Source organism: Eretmochelys imbricata, chromosome 10, assembly GCF_965152235.1.
Source record: "Eretmochelys imbricata isolate rEreImb1 chromosome 10, rEreImb1.hap1, whole genome shotgun sequence".
NCBI lineage: Eukaryota > Metazoa > Chordata > Testudines > Cheloniidae > Eretmochelys > Eretmochelys imbricata.
In genome coordinates, this window is record NC_135581.1 from 20,468,250 (window position 1) to 20,484,163 (window position 15,914).

At 37.7% G+C, this 15,914-nt stretch overlaps 1 protein-coding gene across 4 annotated transcripts in view; it reads left to right on the forward strand.

The window, feature by feature from the left end:
• Window positions 1-15,914, forward strand: part of SNX29 (sorting nexin 29) — a 459,980-nt gene that overhangs the window by 116,985 nt on the left and 327,081 nt on the right. For all 4 annotated transcript variants that reach the window (XM_077828715.1, XM_077828713.1, XM_077828712.1 and 1 more), the window contains one exon: window positions 15,805-15,887. In XM_077828715.1, coding sequence (XP_077684841.1) covers window positions 15,805-15,887 — 83 coding nt within the window. The remainder of the gene's footprint in view (window positions 1-15,804; window positions 15,888-15,914) is intronic.

The window sequence follows — 15,914 nt, forward strand, 5'->3', positions numbered from 1 at the left end:
GAAGATATAGTAGAAGGTCTGAGACTGGTCATTCACACACCTCATTTGAACTGGAAGTACGCAATCAGGCTGCAGCAGCAGAGACCAAAAAAAAAAAAAACCAAATACAGTAAAGTTGTGTGTTAAATATAAACTACTAAAAATGAAGGAAAAGTTTCCTTACCTTGTAAAATATTTTTTTTAAACTGTTTCTGTGCTTGTTTCATTTGCATTAAAATGGTGAAATGCAGCATTTTTCTTCTACATATTACAGTTTCAAAGCTGTATTAAGTCAGTGTTCAATTGTAAACTTTTGAAAGAACCACCATAACATTTTGTTCAGAGTTATGAAAATTTTAGAGTTACGAACAACCTCCATTCCATAGGTGTTCATAACTCTGAGATTCTACTGTAGTTGAATTTGCATGTTTTGAAAGTTAGAGTGCACTTGAGGAGGATTCTCCAAATGAAACTCTGATGGAGTAGTTAGAAATTAAAGCATATATTTGATATGATGAGTAAATATAGTTTCTGTGCATGAATGTCATAATACTGTGTAGTGTGTTGTTTCCTATCTGAACCCTTTAACAGAAGAATAGGTTCTTTGGAATTAGACCTGAAGGGACATCCTCAACTAAAATATTAGACTTCGGTATGAAATGTTTTTGATCTGATACGGTTACAAATTGCTTCACACAGCAATTGGGACAGAAAATGTTTTTAAAGTAGGCAAATGTGGTTGCAGAACTACAAAATGGTATATCCACATACATGGAAGGAGTTGAAACTATTTTGAACTTAGTTTTTTAAAAATGATTAGATTTCAGATTGGCTGTGTCCCTGAAGTAATTGTTAACACAAGCCAACTAACTTCTGCTGGCAATGCACTTTTAATTTTTTTACTAGAAATTGGCAATATAGTGGGACAGATTTTTTCTGAGAAGTTACACTGCAAATCCATTATATTGTTAATTGGGAAAATGATCTGCATTAGCCTTGAAAGTCTATCAACTATATTGCTCCTTTTCTCCTTCGTCTTTCAGGACCAAAAATTGTGTTTTGAGTGTTCCTTAATTCTTAGAATGTCATCAGTCAGTTGTTGGGATGATTATTTCTTTGACTTTGATGTCATTTGTAATCTAGAAAGCTACCAAAATTTACCTTTCTCCACAGTCTATTAAGTCTAGAGAAGAGACTCATTTGCCCAAGGAAGTCTTGGCTGTGGATTTCTTTGTAAAACATAGAAGAATTCTTGGGTCATTTAAGTTAGAAGTGGCAGTGAACTCAGTCCTTCTCATGAAATATTTTAACTAGTTCTAGCTATTAACCATCATACTGGTTTTAAATGACCACTTAAAACATTTAAACTGGGCAATGGTGAATTGCTAGCCTTCTGGTGTAGTAGTGAACTTTTTGGTATCATTTTGTAAGCTGATCTTTGTCTATTCAAAGAATTTTTCTGAAATTACATGCACACTGAGCCAGAGGGCTCCTTGAGGATGTCAACAATGTATTAATTGAGGTTTTTGCATTCTTTCTGTACAGTTTTAGATGAGGTGTCAAGCTAAGAATATTGAAGTTTACAATGAAATTGGGTAATCTTTTTCACGTGGGCTCAAATTCAAAGATGGTGGTGTTTACACTTCAGTAAATTGGCATCAGTGTGTCTTACAAACTGAGGGGGCAGAAGTGCAGGGTTGTAGCAAGAAAAGCATTGAAAAGGAGTAGGATGTAAGATAAAGTAGGATGTGTGTGTGGAAATGGGGAACAGGCTATGCTTTATCTTAAACCTTTTCATACCTTGTTACATCCTCCTGTTGCTTCTGCTACTGCTAGAAACCAATCTGTTCACCTCCTGTACCCAGCATGTAAATTACTCACAGGAGTGGTTCTTCCATGTACATCACTTCTGAATTTGGCATCCTGTATCCAGCTGTAATCTAGTGTTATGCTCATTCAGAAACAGCTGTACTTCAGTGTTGGATTAAATGATTCCTGTATCTTGTTGCTTATAAATACTGCATCCGATGAAGTGAGCTGTAGCTCACGAAAGGTTATGCTCAAATAAATTGGTTAGTCTCTAAGGTGCCACAAGTACTCCTTTTTTTTTTATAAATACTGTGGTATTCTTCAGGATGTAAACATGCCGATAAAAATGCAAGGAACCATTTTTAAAAGGTGGCATTCACAAGGTCCAGCTCACTTTAGACTAAATTTTTACACAGTTGTTATACTACCCCATAATTTGTCATTTGACAATACAATGAAGTCAGTCAGAATGACTTAGTCATTATCTAGAACAATACCATTTTTGGCAGCCAGTCATAATGTATATGCTCTGTTAAACTGAAACGGTGTACATGATTTAACTTAAAACAAATGTGTGTAGAGACATAGGAGAACAATAAAGTTTCACCTTATTGACCTGGGTTCTGAAAATTATCTGAACTGTCCTTTATTCAGAGACTTCTTTCTGCTTGTTAAGTTACTTGTAGTATGATGAAAAGTGGGCTTGTGCCATTCCATAAACCACCACTGGATGAGTTTAAAAATGAATCCACAAAGAGAAAACAGTTTTTGTATTCTTAAACATAGAAAATCCAGTGAAATGTAATATTTCAGAAGGAAGGTGAGGACATTGTCTGATCTTGAAAAGATAAATATGAACACTTCATGTTCTGACAGATGTGATATCTATGCCAAGAAAAGGACAGGAGAATCTTGTTAAACATGCTCCTGTGTGCACTTCGTAAGACTGATAGTCTTAAGGTAGTGAGAAGATGGAATTGCTTTAATGTTGAAGGTCAGTCAGACAAATTAACAAACAGGCTGTTTAGTAGACAAAGTCCATACTACAAAGGATATTGCAGGAGAAAACAAATCACCTTGTCTGGCATTCATACTTAGTATAAACTCTCTTGAATGGGAAGACTACTGTGAAAACTTTGAATACGAAGCGCAAGTACACTTTATATTAGGCCCTGATCTATGCCATGTTAGCCAAAAGAAAACAGTTTTACAGCTTTCCATGCATGCAGTATTTTCCTTTGTGGCAAACTTTTCTGTTAAATTATGCCTTCGTTGCATTAGCAGTCATGTTTAGTGGCTTGATGACAGGCTCTACATGCAATCCCAGGAGTTTTATGATTCCAGTTAATGTTGTCTTTATACCTCATATGTATGGATACGATTTTGCCATGGTAAAATTAGGCAAGATTCATGGAGCAGTCAGGGTAAAAATGTACAAAATCAGGGTATGGTCGCTGCGGGGCTGAAGTCAAAGCACGAGCCCCGCCATGGGGGCGCTGAAGCTGAAGAAGTCATGGCAATCTGTTAAAAGTCCCGGAATACTTTGTGATCAAACCATATCCTTACTCATACGGTTTGGCTATATGCACAATTGAGACATTTGTACAACATTTTTTTCATTCCAGTTAATTTACTAGATTTATGTAAAACTATATAATAATTTGAAGCTTCTTAAAAATTGTATGTTGTCAGCAGAACAAAATATATATTTGGATTTCTGAGTAAATCTTGGATTAGAAGCAAGACAAGTGTTTTCAGTTCCTGATAAAGCACCGATTAACATCCAGTATTACTGCTAGACATTTATTCGTTTAATTAAAACACTCTTCAGGCCAGAATAGTTTAGATATATAAAAGATTACACTATGTTATTCTGTTCCATTCTTACCTTATAAAAGTAGATTTCTGACCTGAAGATGGTTTTTTTAAACAGTTTATGAGAAAATATTATGTGTAGTAGATAATCAGTCTAACTCGCATGTCTTTACCATGTAATTTTGATGATTTAAATTGTTTTAGACTAACTTGCATTTGCACTGATTTTTGTACTGACTAAAGCAAAAACTCTCTAAAAATTACAACATGAATCATAGTAGCAAATTTATATTCTTTCCAGTGGATAATGGTTGAAAAAATTATCAAAGCAGAGAGAAGTACACTTCTCTAACCTCTCTGCCAAATTTGCCAAAATATTCTCTTTAACAATTTCCTTACCTCCTTTATTTTCAGTGAGCACTTTGGAAATTTATTTAGACAAGAGAAGAGAGAGAGATTGTTCTAGTGAAGACAAAAAACAGACAATGCCAACGTGTGTTACAGTAGAACTACAGTGGTTGAAAAGTTGGAGACTTTATGGTCACTAAAATTTTTAATTCACTTGAAAAAAATTCAATTAACAATATACAGTGGTATTACTGAGAGGGCATATACCGCAACTAAGGGGCCAGATTTCCCATAAAGCAATAAATATATGGTTCTAGGAGCGTTGTGGGAGAATTGGTTTTAAAACAGAGACCAAAAAGTGGACTCAATTTATCCAGATTATTAGTAGCTCAGATGTCATTTAATGTTACGAAGATATCATTCGAGCCTTTAGACATATATCCAGCAACAGTAGGAGGAATACAATTACTTTAAGTAGTTTTTAAAATAATAATCTTAAAATGTAACAGAAATCTGCAAGAATTTCCGTAGTTTTTCACAAACTACAGCATTTCCCAACTTCAATATTTAGAGTATAGATTCAGATGTATACAGATAGGGAAGCTGAGAAACAGCATTGTATAAAGCCAATGTGTTTGATTATTCTTCATAAACCAAAAATCCAAGACAGACTCTAGAGCTAAAGCATTAGCTGGTTTTATTTTATCTGTATAAGCAACTACTGTGCACTAAAATTTCTGAAGAAGTAAAAAAAAATCTTGTCTTTAACATAACGTCCAAGAAACTTTTTATGGATAGGTAAAAATGAGTTTTTAAATAAATCATCTGTGCTCAATATAAAGGCCAAAACTGTAGCAAATATTTATTTGTATCAGATTGTTGCCAAATAGAAAGTAAAGCAATGAAAAAAACTGAGAAATGTATTCCTAAGATATGAGATGATTGACATTACTTCAGAGTTAAAATGCCAAAAGCTTAATTAGTTGTGCGTGTGAGTATTCGTAAGGTATAGCATTTAAAAGAATAAAGTGCATCAAACCAAAAAGTCTTGATGTTCATGTACATTACTAATTATATTTGAATTGTTAATGATTCGTCTCTTAATTGATTTGTTTCACATTCATTGAACTGGTTAATCAAAGTGAAACATGATTTGCATGATGTAGTTGGATATCTTTAGGGGCATTACACCTGACCTAAAAACTTTTACATGAGCAACTAAAAAGCAAACAAAAATTCAGCAGCCATCACAAAAAAGATTTTAAGCATGGCTATCTGACATGTGATATAGATATTAACTGCTACATGATATTTCCTGGGGAAGGCCTGTGATTCTGATTGGGATTTCAGGAGTTACCTGATCACAAATTATGAAGGTGCTATTATCATAGTTCCACAGTTAAGCTTGGGCTGAGATTGTTATACTTAAGGCTGTGTTTCAACCTTTTTATTCTGCATGAAGAATGCAATGTATATGCCCTCAAATTACAGTATTTATTCTTTTAATACAGAAGGATTTTAATGAGAATTTACAAGTTAATTGGTTTGAGCTAAAATTAAAAGCGAGACCTTTAAATTAATGGTCTCAGACCTTTGTTTTTGTTTTTCTAAGTGATCTTAATAATGAAGTAACACGAAGTCTTCAAACTTTTCACATAAGTAAAATTCATTGAAATCTTATGCATAGACTACATATGAAACAAGGTTGTAATTAAGCCAAGTTATTAAGTATTTTTGTATCTAAATGTTATGACAATATGGAAAAGCTCAGGTTAACAGCTCGGTTTCCTGTTAAGTATGACTATTGTATCATCAGAGGTATCTCAATCAACTGTCACCCTTCCTTATGGCTATTTGTATTGCACAGTTCTTAGTGGTTGTTATAATCAGTGATATGAGGGAGACTGGACACATGTCAAGAGTTCTCATTAGTACATTCCTTGAACCCAACTGTCACTGTTCCTTAGGGTTCCCTAACTATATCCGAGCTTGGACATGAGTGCTTGAAAGATTCCTCACTGCACTGCTGTCTTGTGCACCAAGTCTGTGCTGCCATGAGAGCTGAGATGGGAGTATGGAGAGAGATCTTGGTCTCCCTAATACTGCACTCTTCCCATAGTACAGGCCTTCTGACCTCAACTGTATTATGCACACCGCTGCTTCTCTCTGACCCCATCCTCTTCCCCTGCCTCACTATTCTCTCATATTCCCACTTATTTCTATACCCTCCTTGTATGCAGCCACTTCCACCCGCTTCTTTGCTCCCAGCGGAGCTGTGATGGGTGATGAAGAGGTTGAGAATGGATTCATTTGAAAAGAATAGGCTGTATGTAATTAAGGGAACTGTAATAGAAAGACAGTCCTGGAGGATAAGGGGTTAGAAAGCAGCTGCCTTATGGTATGTCTACGTTAGTGATTATATGCGTCAGTGTGCGTGACCATACTCCCCCTATTTTCTGCACCTAAACCCCAGAAGGAAGTAGAGGGGTGAGTGAGCTAGCATGCCTGAGAGGGGTGGGTAAGTACGTGCCTCATCTGTGGCATGGACTCATATCTGTGTAAGTTTGCACATGGATGAGTGTAAGGGACATGTACCAGGTCTCAAATTTCAGTAGTGCTCTACCCCATTCCCACAACGCACTGAACCTTTTCTTCCTGGCCCTTTCCCAATTCATAAAGGTCCCTGTCCCTCCATTTTCAGTGACAGTAGCACGTTGCACTGACCATATCAGAACAGCTTTCCTCTGCACTCTTTTCAGGTCAATACAGGTGAAAATGGATTCTGCTCGTAGAGCAGCTGCTTGGCCCCTTTCCCACACCTGCGTGCTGATCAGTGTGTGGTTGGAGTACACCGTTCTCCACCATTTCTCTTGGAGTGGCAGAAACATTCACCTGTACTGGGAATTTTACGAAGGGCTGGAGCAGGTGGGTATTCAGCAGACTCTGGCCCAGTGCCGGGAATTCATCAAGTACTTGAGTCTCATGTACAGAAAGGCCAAAGACTCGAACAATCATGCTGGGAGGGCTTGTCATACATGCCCCTTCTATGAGGAGCTATCACGGCCTCCAAGTACAGACCCAGAGGTGGCTCATGATTTCCATCTCAGCCCTGCTGGCCTCATTGCCTGATGGATGCTGATGAGGGCAAGGAAGCAGGGGGGCCCATGGAGGGTGCCTCAGAAGACCTGGAGGATGAGGAGCATACGATTCTGTACCTTTACTTGGAGAAGCTGGTTGAGCAAGACTCCCCAACAAACCTGAGGAGGACCCTGAGTAGTGGCGGGAACCGGAACCTGAGACTGATAAGTTGCAGTGGACCCGCATCCTCACTGCAAAGTCCCCTCTTGCTCTGGTGCGGAATTCCTGATTTTAAGATTGAGGGCTTTTGGAGTACTGTGCACTGACTTTTTCTCCCTAGACCACATACCATGTGTTGCTATGTCTCTGAACTGTTTGAATTACAGTGCTGAGAGCATGCCATTGTCATGTCCTAACAAAACTCCTCCAACTTTCCCCTCCCCATCCAGCCCCTGCTCTGCTCTATCCCAAAATGGTCCCCAAGCAAGACACAGTTATAGATCAATGATTTTATTGATGTCTGATTAACAACTATTATGCATTTGGCTAAAGATATTTCTTAAGAACAGACTATTAAGGAAAAAATCTTTGTGACCCTGTAACACACAGTCAGTGTGAACTGGGGGAAGGGGTGGGTTAGAAGGGTCCCAGTTGGGGATAGGACAGTTGTGGAAGACTCACAGTTGCAGTTCTAAAGTTAGTAACAGCTGTCTTTTGTCCCTTGGAAGATTACACAGTTCAGTGCTTCGTACAAACAAGAGCCATGTGGACTTGTGGGGTGGGATGGGATGGGAAGTGGAGGGATGTGGGGTTAGGTCCAGCAAGGAAACAGAACACAGCTGTAGAACACTTTGGTTGTCTGAGGAAAAGTTAGTCACATCAGTCCTTTGCCCCTTGGAAGATTACAAAATTTTTACCATCCCTGTCCCTGATGTCTGGTCTCTGTTGACACGGAGTCATGCTGCACAGGCTGGGGGACATGGGAATTGGAGAAGGATCCAGCTGGGCAATGAAATAAACACAGTGCATTGTCCCTTTGCAGCAGAGAGGTGAGTGGTTTATTGTGCTGAGCTGAAACTTTAAGACACTACATAAAGTTGCAGTGTGTCTCTTTCTTTCCCTGTCTACTGTTGTTATGCAGGCACAAGGACAGGATTTTCTGGTGTTGCCAGAGTGGGTCGGATGAGCAGTGTTCGTGGTTTGCATCTCCGTTTGCACAGAAACTCTGTATGTTAGCTGAGAATATAGTCAATTTCCAGTTGAATTGCCTGCCAGTCCTTTAAGCATATTTAGGCAAATTTCTGGTATAGCAGAAACTCTAGCTGAGTCTTGAGATTCAACAACCGTACAAATCTGCTTGTTCAACTGACCAAACCCCTCCATTAAGCAGTATGTAAAGGGGTGAACATTAGCAGAAACATCTCTCTAGCATAGATTGCTGGATCTCTTTCACAAGACTGGAAGACTTCTCTCTTCCATTTTGGTACCTTGAAAAGTGCCATGTTCTTTAAAGACTTACCAACATCTGGAGAAAAAGTTGCAAACTGGCAACATAGGCCCTGGAAGGCACTGCTCCTCTTCCCTCCCCATGAGACACTATGAACATTTTAAATTTTTGAAAACATTAGTATGTGTTTTACCACTAGAAGCTTCTGGTTCTTTCCCATGGGCTGCAAAAGTTGTCTGAAAAGCAAGGATAGTCCAACAGTCGCATTTCTGGAATGCTGAAAAGTATCAGAATTGTGGCCTTCTACAGCAAAGTTGTGTTATGTGGGAGGATTTCTCAGCTTCTTTCAAAGGAAAAAAAATATTATGCTACTTTTGTCTTTGAATTGGCAGGACCTTTGGTACCTAAGAGGGAAACCCTTTGGCAAGGAGGGCTGGAGCAGTACTCCAGAGACAGCAGAGGCAGATGGAGAAGGACCCTGGAAAAGCTGTTCATAGAGATGGATAGGAGAAATCAGGAGCAGTTTGAATTCGTCAGGGCACAGCAGGGCCAGGCTCTTTAGCAGTAGTCGCTGCTAATGAGCTGGTTCATGGAGCAGGAGGCCAAAGGGAATGGAAGCATTCGCTCCTGGAGAGGCTTATTGGACCGGTGCTAAATGGGTTTGGGGTCTGCCAGCTGCCAAGGCTACTGAGCCAGTTCTTGAACAGCAACTGCCTCCTGCTCCTCCAGCTGCCACCCTGATTAATTTTTTATCACTTGTATAGTCATTATTATTGGCGTAGCTTATCTAAATTTGATTGTTTCAGTGTATTACAGTTTTGGAACCTTAGCTATTCAGAGTTGACATGTAATGTAGGCGAGGAATTGCATTTGATTTGTAGAATTTTCTGTTTTGTATAGAGTATTATATGTATATAATGAATTAAAAGGCCAGGTACATTAAACTAAGTGCAGTCATATTAAGAATCATTTCAGTAGTAGCGTTTGCAAAATTTTGACACATTTATATTGCCAAAATACATAAAGATGGAGTAGTTCTGGGTTTTTTTGAGTAATTTTAAGCAGTCTTTCCTCAAGTACTAGATCATCTAAGATAAAATGGGGATAGAGATAATTCAGCTTCAGAATTACTGCAGAAATAGAGATTTTTAACTATTGGAAGACTTGCATTCACTGCTTACTTGATGATTCTTCTTCCCATGTAGCTTTAAAGAAAGGCAATATGAACAGTATTAACTGTTGCTAAGGTAGTATGGGTCTGTGTGTCATTAATAGTTATTGTAAAAATAGAATGTCTGTCTTCAGCAAAGCAATATTTTATACATGTGTTAGAATGAATTTCTTACCATAACCATTCCTTTAAAACAAAGAAGAGGCTTGACACTGCTGTTGAAAATTAATGCCCTATTTAAGCTTTATTAGCTATGTTTCATTTTATAGTCTTGGAAACCATGATTCTCACATCAGTAATGAGGATCTAGTGCTACTGCAGGCACCACCCTTGCAGCTCTGTGACAAACGTGACCTCTGTGACAAACTCACAGCCTTAATTATGTGCTACAGGCAGAGAATAGAAGGGACCAAGGTGCACCAATGCCCAAAACCCCTGTAATGGTAGGAAACTAAGTGAGAAACAGTAGAACCTCAAAGTTACGAACACCTGAGTTAGGAACTGATCAGTCAACCACATACCCCAAGAGCTCTTACTGCAGTGGTTCTCAAACTTTTGTATCGGTGATCCCTTTCACACAGCCTCTGAGTGCAATCCCCTCCTTATAAATTAAAAACACCTTTTTTTATATTTAGCACTATTTTCAATGTTGGAGGCGAAGTGGGCTTGGGGGTGGAGGCGGACAACTCGTGACTCTCACGTAATAACCTTGTGATTCCCTGAGGGGTCATGGGAATCTCTTAGTTTGAGAACCACTCTCTTACTGGGATGCTGTTTCAGAACCTTCTTCTGATTTCCAGCTTGAATTTGTTCATAGCCAGTTTATACCCATTTGTTCTTGTGGCAACGCTGTCCTTTAACGTAAATAGCTTTCCCCCCTCCCTGGTGTTTACCCCCAATGTTTCTCAGCCTTCCTTTTGCTAATTTAAACAAGCCACATTCTTTAGTCATATCTCATAAAATAGGCCCTCCATTCCCCTGGTCATCTTAGTAGATCTTTTCTACACCTGTTCCAATTTAAATGACTCTTTCTTGAACATGAGTGAGGAGAATTGTACACAGTATTCCAAGTGAGGTTTTACCTGTGCCTTGTACAATGGCATTAATAACGTCTCTGTCTCTGTTGGAAGTGCCTCACGTGATACATCCTACGATTGTCTTTGCATTTTTTTGCAGAAGCATCACATTTGCGGCTCATAGTCATCCTGTGGTCGACCCACACGCTTAGATCTTAGATTCTTTTGTTGCTTCCAGCTGATGAAATCCAGCTTATAGCAGAAATTCTTGTTACTAAACCCTAAGTTCATGACCTTGCATTTTGACCCAATACATTTCATCCCGTTTCTGTTACTCCAGTCTTCAAGGCCATCCAGTTCTTCATCTATAATATTCCAGTCCACCTCTGTATTATTGAATCCTCTCAACTTTGTATCAGCAAATTTCTTTAACACACTCCTACTTTGTGTGTCTAGGTCATTAATAAAAATATTAAATAAGATTGATCCCAAAACCAGTCCTGGAGGAACTCCACTATAAATCTCCTAGTCCAAAAGTTCACCTTTGAGCACAGCCTGTTGTCTTCTTCCTTTTAGCAATTTCCTGTTTTTTCTTGGATTGCTGTTGGAATTTTAATATTTACTTTGCAATGTGCAATGTGTTCTGTTCTTTTGCCTATAATGCATTATAGTCCACTAGTGCTTCATGACCATTCGTGACATATTTTTACTTTATTTTTAAAGCAATACTGTTACAAAGGCTGAAATTCCGTAGTCAAGAAAGTCTGCAATTGTTTGATTTGCCTTGGGGAAAATTTACACAGGAAAAAGCTAACTATATCATTTAATTATAAAATCTTGTGAAGCTACAGTATTATCTATGCCAGTGAAATTAGCTTTGAAAAGCATGTTTTCATAAAAGGTTAATAACCACTGAATTTTTGAAATACAAAATGTTCACATTGGTTAAAACTTTGAAGTATATTTTATATTTTTTGTTGTGGAATACAGTTGCAAAACTATCGACAACCACCTCCTACTATTTGAATCAATTTCAGACTGAATATTAGTTTGACAAAAATCCCCCTTGCCTTTGAGATGTATAAAAGCTGTCACTCTTTATACTGAAATGTAGGTTTATGCTATATTTGTCTAACCATCCTACTAAAGAAGAGAGTTTGGAAAATGAATCTGTTTTGTCAAAAACAAACTTTGTCATATTGTCTACACAAAAATGGGCAATTGTGTGTAATTTTGAAAAGAATGCCCCCTCACCCGCAAAATTAGTCACCTGGCTAGTTTGTTTATATGTTGCATACTCAAATAAAATACGCGGGGGGGCGGGGGTGTGTTGAATTAAGGTTGCATGAGGAATCTTAGATCGGTCATTTCCTAACTTTTTTTGCATGATTCCCTTATCAATTTTAGCATTTTTTAAACATAATTTTTGTGTGTAATTTCCTGGGGTTTTAAAAAAGCAAACTGAAAAAAACAGAATTTCTATCGTTCGGCATCATATTGACATCTAGATGGGTCGTCATCAGGGTTGTAACCTTTCGATCCACAGCATAGACCTCTGGCAGTTGAGCTAACAGCCTGATAGCAATAGTATCTTGTTGTCCTCTGTGGGCCAGACATTGGAGGGAGATGAGAGGCACACTTTGCTAGTGGGTTTCACAGCTATTTACTGACTGCAGAGGAATACTTGAGAATCTTGGGTTCTGGAGGAGAGCATGCTTTAGTGGGAACAGACTTTTCTGCCTGTTTGTTCCACCTGCTTGACATGTGTTCCTGTCTTCTCCAGCCTGTCCTTATTCCAGTCCTGTCTCTTGCCCTTTGCCCACCCCAAACCCCACTCCTTGTCCCACTCAACTTTTTCCAGCCAATCTGTCCCTTCCCCACACTCCCTAGCTCCTTTTCTGCTCCCTGTCTTCCCTCCCAGTTCCAATCAAAGTTCCCTCAAGCCTGATCTAACACATTGAAGTCAATGGAAAGACAGTTTCAGTGAGTGTTAAATCAGGTGCCAAAGTGTTTGTGCCTTGAGATCCTTAGATAAAAAGAAATTCACACAACACAGGGATGGGTGCTGTGTTAGAATTTAGATTGTTGCTTCTGGTGTTATAAAATAAATGTTCAGGACTAATAAGTAATATTAGGCCGATTGATTTACAAAGAGACACATTTGAAAATGAGATGTGAACTGAACTATGGTAGCTTGCTTTAAATGGTCTTAAATATGAAATCTTATATGATTTAACCACCTTCGTGAAGTGAGTGTGTACTTTGGTTGTTTTGTTTTTTTGAGAGTGCTTTGATGCAATAATATAATTTCAATATTTTTAAATAGTATTAGTTTCTCAGTATAGAGAGATTCCCTATCCATCTTCCCAAACTTAAAAATGTACCTTTAAGATTCTAGTGTTTATCGTGCCTTGCGATTCCTTTGATGTTTAAACCCCCTAATTTGAAACTGAATATAGTTAGGTCTGCACTGTTAATGACAAATGGTTCCTCCCTGATTTGGTATAAAATATAATATTTCCCAAGAATGAGTTACTTAATCCTGTTGTCATTTAGTATATGAAATTAAACAATATTACTGTGTTTTCTTATTCTAAATCTCACCTTTCTCGTTTTCATCTGAAGAAAAAAAGACTTGTTTTTGTAGTTAACATATTTAGGAAATTAAAAATATCCTAAAATGCATAAAACTTTCAAGGACTTTATTAAAATGTCGTAGTTAAGTAATGAATAGTTCCTTCTCCATGGGATTTAGCAAACTCCTATTAAACTGAGGTTGCATTGATCAGAAATCTGACTTGACAACTGTGTGGCCTTTAAATAAAGAATATAGCAGCAGCCTAATTTTCCAATAAATTCCTAAGGGTTCTGATCTCTTTAATGTTCTATATTGTCATTTTTGTATAGTAATAATTTCTTAAGATAGTCCCAAGGGAAAGCCCTCCCTGTATTTTAACAGTGCGTGTTTAAATTACTGCAGCTGAAGTACGGATTGCTTGATGGCAGTACAATTGGGACAAAATAAGTATGACTTTCTCAATATTTTTATTAGATGGTGTCACAGAAACTTGAGGCTACAGTTAAAATTTCTATTGTTACTATTCTAGGCTGAACTTGATTGGGAATCTAGCAGAATAATTGGATTTACTTTCAGATTCAAATGCAGTATTTGATGCTGCAATTGTGGGATTGCAGAATAATTGGAAATTGAAAACCTTTTCCTCCAGGAAAGTGGAAGCAGAAATGAACTTCTGTTGAGGCCAGATTAATGGTGAGAAAGTAAGAGCGTGCTTACTTTTGCTGTGGAGGCTTAAGTCTGCTTGCTGTGTGGTACAGGATTAAGTGCAATTCCTGGCACCTAATTTCATGCTATTGACAATATTTAAAATAATTCAAGTAGTGTGTTTCTGTCTAGTTTTCATAGCCCTATATCAACTCTAAAAGAGTGTTAAAGTTTCAAATTCATCCTATTTCCATTGGCACTGCATAATTAGATAGAAATTAGCCATTTAAAAAAGGTTAATTTAATATTGCATTCTCCCATTAATGTTCCCTTTCCTCATGTTGCATAACAAATAATTAAGAGTTCAACGTAATTTAGCATTGACTCTTTTGATGGTATCTTTTGGTGGCATAGTGCTATTAGCTGGAATGCAATATGCGGTCCTTTATGTTTTGAGTGCGGTGGAGGAGGATCTTGATGGGCAGCACTCCTACAGAAGATACCCTACTGTAGGGACCGGAGAGGACTGTCTACTGGGATAGTTGTAGCTCTTTAAAGTTTTTTGGACTGCCTTTTTTGGATTGCTGTTTGGACTGCCTCTTGCCTCTGAGGCATTGCATACTTTCCCCCCTAACCAGTCTAGCTGCCAAATGTACAATTTAGCTTGCTTCCTCTAAGGGAGAATGTGCTTCCAAGGCTTTTCCACCTGGTATATCTATTTTAGAAAAGCAATCTTTCTAAACAGTTGAATCTGCATCTCCATTTCTACTTTTCTGTGGCAGACTGTTCTGCATGGCCTCACATTCTAAATCTGTAGTTTGAGAGAGTGACAAGTGTCTACTATACTGAAAAAAGCCTCTTGTTTTGAGGGAAGTATTGGGAAGCCAAGTCTCTTCTTGTTACAGGCAGAGTTTACTTCCAAGCCACTTGCAAAACATTTGCAGTATGAAGTGCTTTTTATGCCATGTTGAGTGAGATTATCTAGAAGCTTTATTACACAAGGGTTTTCTGTATTCACTTCCTTGACAAAGTTAAATTCTGTTTCTTCTGTATAAATGCTTCTATTGAATTAATGAGATTGAATGAACTCAAAGGGGTGGCTGATTTATATCTTTGTTTGAAATTCAGGCTGTTACAATCCTTTTCTATTTCAGACCTTAACTAAAGCTTTTAGTGTCATTAGTGGCAGCAAAATAGTGGGACATTTAAATATTTGCTTCTCTCCAATTGAAAATAATGAGGATGTAGAAGATAAACTTTGAAAAATAGAATAAAAATGTGTAACTTACACTTTACTGCATTTTTCTCAATTAGCAGCTGTACATTGAAAATTACATTCTGAATAGTTTTTTTTACAAAGTGGGCTGTCAGTCTCTTTCACTAGTACAGTCAGTTTCAAGTTCTGAATTAATTATTTATTTGTTCAGCAGTAAATACTTGGACCATAGGAAAAAATAGAATAAAATAACTCGTATGTAAAGTGAACCACTGCTGCATTTCTTTGTTTATAGTCCACCCTCAATTATTAACCAGCTATACTTTTGGCATGCAAGCCACGGTCAGATCTATGATGATGGTGGATATGTGGTTAGAGATGCCTAATATAGACAGAAAGTGATGTAGAAGCTGTGGGTTATAAATTATTTAATATATTGTATTGATTGGCCTATATTTCACTTGGCCACACATTCCCCTCATGCTGGAAAACTAGTTTTCCTATTGCAGTGTTACTGATGTATGTGTTAGATACTACCTTTGTGGTAATTCTCTTTACAGGTTACTGCTTTTAGTTTTGAAGATAAAACATAGTAATATTTATGAATGTTTATTTTTATCATTTGTTTCATGTGTGAAATGGGTTATCTTCTTTTATATTTGGTAATGTACTAATATTTTTCTCTTACTGTTGTACCTGCAGGGAGAATGAAGTGCTGAAAGTACAACTCAAGAAGTATGTAGGAGCTGTCCAGATGCTGAAAAGAGAAGGTCAAACAGCAGAAGGTAAGGAGAAAATGAGGAGAGAAATCT